Below are 6,059 nucleotides of genomic sequence, written 5' to 3'. Positions count from 1 at the left end.
CTGTCATTACTGTGGCTTTTACCATTTGCTGCAAGGGCTTTTAGAGGGATATGAGTCTTCCCTGACAGCAGTGGGTTGCCACAATATAATTTTTATTGAGGGTGTTGCACACATGTTGCCTGTAGTGTCAACAGCTGCTGCGTCCCAGTCAGCCAGTGTCTCAGTTGCCTGACARTCTCCAGACACTCTGTGCTGCTGTTGACAGTGGTGCAATAAGTTGTAGGTCTCAGCAAGCCAGGAAAGATCTTTTCCAGCCCCATTTTGCTGAACAATACATGCTTCACAAGGCCAGAACTCTCTTTACTCCGAGGCCTCTAAGTGCTGGGAATCCTGCTGTTCATTTCCACRTCCGTGAACTGCTGGGCATTCTCGGTGCTCTCTGGAGATGTGCTGATTGGGGAAATCACGTGCTTGAGGCGCAGCAGCATGGTGAAAAGCAAGAGGAGAAGAATGGACAGCAGTGTTAAGAACAACCCCACGTACACGTACAGGCTGGAATATTTATCTGCTGTTGTGTCTACTTCTGTAGCCAGAGTTGGGAGATGGACACGGCCAGTCAGGTTTCCACTGAATTTAAAATAAATCTCAGTCATTGCTCTCTGTCAGCTTTCGTCCATTTTCCCTATTTACCATCAATATCTCTGTCTTCCCTCACCAGACTCACAAAGCAGGGCAAGAGAGGAGACAGGCCTGACTGCAGAATTCAGCAGGAAACGCTTCTTCCTCCTGGCCCCAGAACTGCTGGATGAGACACATGCGCACATTGCATGAGACAGGCCTTTAAGATCATTATTCAATTGCTGCTATAATGACAGCAAACATTAGACTTGTGTTTTACTCCAACATTAGGCTTTTATTTTGTCCTGAAAGTGCAGTGATCCTTCTGGGAGGACACCCCTTTTGGTAGGTGATACACTTCGGGCTTTCTCTCAAACTGAACTGCAAAGGCTTGCACAGCTTTGCTCTTTGTAAGAGTTGCTTTTTTTCCAAACAGAATCAGTGAGATTTCTGCCGGCTTCTCCTGCAGCAGGTGGATTATCCTTGCCTGGGCTGGGGGGAGGTTGTTTTCTCCTTTGCCAGTCTGCTGGGGGATCTCTCCTCTCCCAAGCCAGGGTTACTGTTGCTTGCTTAGAGTATGGAGTTTTGAGTTACTTGTTAGGACAGTCAAAAAGTCATCTTTCTAAAAGGAAAAGAGAGAGCAGGAGAAAAATAAAACCAAGTACCAAAATAGCTTAGATGTCTTTAGAACAAATAGTAATGAAATGAGTTTAATCTCTCATCTCCTCCTGTGAGACACCTGGTGATCAGGAAGATGACTATTTAGCTTTGAGGAAGACCATGCAAATCCACATGTGATGGTCTCCTTTCCTACCACTAACTAATAGCATTCTGTGAGCAAAACTTATTAGAAAGGGGGAAATCCTAACATTTCAGCACCTTGGTTACTTCCAGATGGAAACAGAAGATCTAAATGCTGAAATTTCTCCTTGAAAGCATCGTGCTCTGCTTTGAAAGAAAACAAAAATCATACAGAGTTTTGGTTTTAGCTAAAGAAAAAGTGGTGCTGAAATAATGCAGTCAATTCTGATCTTCACTGCATATGCACCTAGGTGGGATATAAGTAGATTAGTATTAATATTGTAATATATGACAGCAGTGATTAAAAGGAAACATTAGATCAAATGATGTTCTCTGGTGCTTTTACATAAGAGATTTCGCCCAAAAGACACATTKCTGCAAAACACTCTGGCTTTGGCAGGGCTTCAGTTCCTGACGTATGGCTACTTTATTGGCAATGCTTGGTTCAGTCCTAGCCACATGCCTTGCAGAGGGATGTGGTTGGGCTCCGGAGGCCTGAGGCATCAGGGAGCTGCTGTTTGAGCTTTCCTGACAGGCGAGTCAGACCTTTGCTGCATGTGCTGGGGAAATAGTTCTTGTCTTGAGCTTTTGGAGGAGTGACCCTGAGAACTGTCCACAATGTCTTTACCTGGATAGTTTGCACAGAGCAGTCTGAGTGCTTAACTCAGCTGCAAGGTCTTGTTGGCTTGACAACATGATTTCTTTTTGCCTGTCACAGATTCCCAACCTTCAAAGACCCATAGGCWGCAATGCTGCATAGGTAGTGAGCTTTCCTCTCTCTTTTAGCCTAGACCAGGAGTCTTGAAGGGTGTTTAGAATATCCATCTCCCAAAGCCAATGCCTGGGGATTGCTGGTCCATCAACTCAGGCTATGATGCCTAAACATCATAGTTTAGAACTTAGAAATCTAACTTCTCAGGACTTGGACGTTGGAGACGTGCAGTCTCCAACGGGCTTCAGTCAGGCAYGTCTGGGAAGCCAATGCAGAGCCCTGGAAATGGGAGATGGATTTTCTAGACCGTTCAGGCCTCATCAGTGGATTTGTACTTCCACTATTCCCTAGGTATCTCTGAAAATTTTCCTCTGAATCTCTGTGGGCAGTGGGGCTGTCAGAATACCCAACAATACCTTTGGTAACTAAAGTGAACAATTTGCATTGGAATCAGCACTGCAAATGTCACACTTAAAGCCAAATGAATATTTTATGTGCAGATCATAAACTTCCCCAGAAACCAAAAGTTTACAGGATACAGGTAGAAATACTTATAAACTTATAACTACAGCGAGCAGTATCATAAAAAGTGTATATATAGAGCTAATTTATGTCATTAGCAAGAACCTGCCATCAACTCTAGAGAATGCCTCAGTTTTCAACCCCAGACATGCAGTGTGCAGAATCACGTCACTGATGACTCAGAAACATCAGCTTGTGTAAACTTGTGCTGCTAAACTACAAAACCWCTGTCATTACTAATACAGTGCTGACATGCTAATAAGGAATCAAAGATCTTCCCATTTTGTTCAGTGCGGCTGCCCACAGGAACCATGCAACACATGCCTAGTGTAAGAAAAAGAAGGCAAGGAGGCGGTTGGTCATTCTAGGGAATCCCCAGCTGCGGAAGAGAGGCCTGGACATGAGGTTGTACTTGGAGGCTGAATGGCAGCCCAAGGGCACTGACCTACGTGCCTCGTGCCCCCAGCCCTGAGCTGCGYCCATGCAGCATCTGGGTTTGTAGAGCTCGTGCAGTCTCGTGCTGTGCACTGGGGTGTTGACCCTGGCTGCAGGCTGARTGCTAAGGCAGGAGCAGGGGGTGAAGGTGAAGATTTTGTTGCAGCCGAGTCCTGCAGCTCAGGTAATTGTGTGGTTTTCACACTTTGGATATATACATGGAAATTATTCTCTGGGAGGAACATTCTTACRTGACACGGTAGGTGGGAAATAGAGGATATGAAGAGTACTAGCTGTATGAAACCTCTGCTTTCTAAGTATTATTTCTCTATTGGTAATGAAATGCAATCAGTCCAAAATTTGACATATGCTTGGGGAAAGTACAGAGCAATGTCCTTGCCCATCTCATCTTTTTTTTGCTGAGAGCAAAAGCCAGAGCTGGTTTCACTCCTTAAGGAGTGGAGAGACTAATGGCTTTACATGCTTCATAAAATTAGACTACATAATGCTAAGGACATTTGTTTTAAGTTCAATAATTAAGTACAAGCCAAGACTGTGAATTAACAAAGCTCTGCTGGGCACTTATTAATAAAGGGAATGGATTAAAGAGCATTAGCACTGTGGTTAGCACAGCTTTTGCTTTTTTTTTTTTTTTTTTTTTTTTTTAGTCTCTACTCTAGGATTGTCAGCAGCAATCAACCCTTCCGCCTGTTAAAAGCTGGGAAAGTAACTACATCTTTTCCAGAAATAAATCAGTAGCTCCAGTCAAATGCTAGGATTTTTCTTTTCAGTGGCTCAGTGAGCACATCTCTTTGGGTGGTACTACAGGGAGCAAATGCCCCTTGTGGGCGTAAAAGCTGGAGGGCTGTAGAGACCAAGTCATAGGCAGGTAAATGGGCGCACAAAGAGCCTGGCAGCCTGTGCATGAAGCAGACAGGGATTCAAGCTCTGTTCAGTGTAGAACATCTGAGGCAAAACCTCCCTGGGTCCCTGAGAAACCCCCAAGTCCACTGACTGACGGAGAAGTAGATGTTTATTATGGAGCAAAGCAGCGTAACTAGAGCCCGAACTCCCCATGGTCTAAGCTGTTGCTGGGGATTTAGTGACTCTTCTCTGGCTAGACACGACACCCAGTTCAGAGAGGTGCCAAGCACCGTTAGTGCTTGCTGATGCTCAGCAGATACAGGCTGATTCCAAGTGAACGCTTCTTTTTTAGCAGTTTGTGCTTGTTTTAAGCAAGGATTAAAATAAGCAACATATTTAATAAATAATGGATAATAAAAATAGAAGCCCAAAACAAAATAAATGGCAGATTTTTTTTGTTGTTTGTTTTGTTGTTTTTTCTTAGAGTGCCACGGAGGCAGTATATTCATTAGCTAAAACTTCAAGGGTGCTGAAATCAGCACCCTCCCAGTGCAGCTCCCAGGGGCTGGGGAACTTCATTATCCCTCGAGATCTGGCCTATTTCTATGAAGCCCACACAGTCCAACTCTGCCCCTTTGCACGTCAGAAAGGAGAAGAGAGAAGGACAGACTCCCCCTAAACARTACGGACAGACAGCACAAACTGAACTTGCAGCTGCCGTAAACCTGCTCTCTTGCCTGTTTGCTTCCTTTTACTGCCAYGAGTTTAAGTGCCGCTTAAGAGCAAGGCATCTCTGAAAGCACAAGCAATTCTTTGGAATTCACTTCTGCTTTTCTACCCAAAACTAAATCTACTACTGAGAGGTGCTTGGAACAGAGCAGAGCAACTACTCATGTATAAGTTCTCCGAGGCTGTGAGCTTCCCCTGCGCTCAGCTGGACAGCAAGAGCAGAGAGGTTTTCTRAACACAGACACTATCAGGTGCATTCTATCTGGGGATCATTTACAGAAAAAAAAAGCAGCATTGAAGAAATGCAGGCAAAGCATTAAAGTATCAAATCCATTCAGGGCTTGCGTTTTCTCCAGGGAGGGTCAGTGGGAGAGGAAAGGGAGGGTGTCTCTTCTTTCAGTGGCAGACGGTATTTTGTGTTTTCATGCTGGAGTGCAAGATTATATGTCAGTACCTCAGCTGTGGCAGTGCATAGGAAGAGAGAAGAGAATAAAACAGAGTTACCTTTCGGAGCAGGCAGGGGTGTTGAGGGACTAGACACTTGAGCAGTTGGTTCAGCCCCTGAGCTTCCTGGTGCTTTATCTAGGAGCATCTCCTCCCAGGTAGTGGGTTTGTGTGGAGATTTGCTGGCTTATTGCTGGAGCCAGGATGCTGCCTCTGTAGCAACAAGACGCTCAGTGCACTTTCCTCTCTGTTGCTCCTGAATTCACGTGGCTCAGTGGCTCTTACTCCGTGTCCTGGGCTGCCCGCTGCGGGTCTGGCTGAGCAGCATCGTTGGGGACGTCCTTCCTTTGCAGGCAAGTGGAGAGGGGAGCRGGGACGCTCCGTTTCACTGGCGCAGCCAGTCCCCTGCGCCAGTCCCCTCCCTCGGCAGCGGCAGCCAGAGCACCGGGAGCGGGAGCGTGTTTGGGCGCTGCGAAGTTTGAGCAAGGTTCGCTTTAACTCTTTGGTGCTTGCAAGCAGGAATCCAGTTAGATGTGAGCCAGGGGGACAGGGTATCAGTTTCTCTCTCTGGTTTTCTGSAGAGTAAACAGGTTTTTATTTCACACCTCTGGGGAGGCGTAGCTGGGGAATGTTCCCAGCTGGTCTCTGCCTGGAGCTGGGGACGGGCATCACGTGCCAGCTGAGACCCTCAGGATCAGCCCGAAACTCTGCGGCCCCCGTGCTTTTGTGGTATTTCTGTGTGTACTCAGGGACTGATGCCCTGGGCAAGGCTGGCAGCTGGGTGGGGTTAGAGGCCATCTCTGCCCAGGGGAGTTTGCAACTGTGTGTGAATAAACATAACCCCAACTTTGCTGTTTTGTGGGCAAGAATGGTTTTCACCAATTAACGAATGTGTGAAGCAGAGGTTTACCTACCAGACCCCCCAGGAATGAGGCAGGAGGGAGTCAGGATGAGAACCCAAGCCACCCCGATCCTTTTGATTGCCAACTCTTTT

At 46.4% G+C, this 6,059-nt stretch overlaps 1 protein-coding gene and 1 long non-coding RNA gene across 2 annotated transcripts; both read right to left on the bottom strand.

Annotated features, from left to right (window-relative positions):
- Positions 1 to 36: 36 nt before the first annotated feature.
- SERTM2 (serine rich and transmembrane domain containing 2) lies at positions 37 to 1,018 on the bottom strand. Its single transcript, XM_026044542.1, has one exon. The coding sequence runs from the start codon at positions 591 to 593 to the stop codon at positions 315 to 317; it is 279 nt and encodes a 92-aa protein (XP_025900327.1). The 5' UTR covers positions 594 to 1,018; the 3' UTR covers positions 37 to 314.
- Positions 1,019 to 1,101: 83 nt separating this feature from the next.
- LOC112951776 lies at positions 1,102 to 5,396 on the bottom strand. Its single transcript, XR_003250277.1, has 2 exons — positions 5,126 to 5,396; positions 1,102 to 1,180 (listed from the first exon to the last, which is right to left on the bottom strand). It is a non-coding gene; the product is annotated as an uncharacterized LOC112951776 (long non-coding RNA).
- Positions 5,397 to 6,059: the final 663 nt, after the last annotated feature.

Source organism: Nothoprocta perdicaria, unplaced genomic scaffold, assembly GCF_003342845.1.
Source record: "Nothoprocta perdicaria isolate Ctin4 unplaced genomic scaffold, notPer1 scaffold_370, whole genome shotgun sequence".
Taxonomy (NCBI): domain Eukaryota; kingdom Metazoa; phylum Chordata; class Aves; order Tinamiformes; family Tinamidae; genus Nothoprocta; species Nothoprocta perdicaria.
The sequence above is the reverse complement of the archived record's forward strand: the minus strand, read 5'-3'. Positions and strand labels throughout refer to the sequence as shown.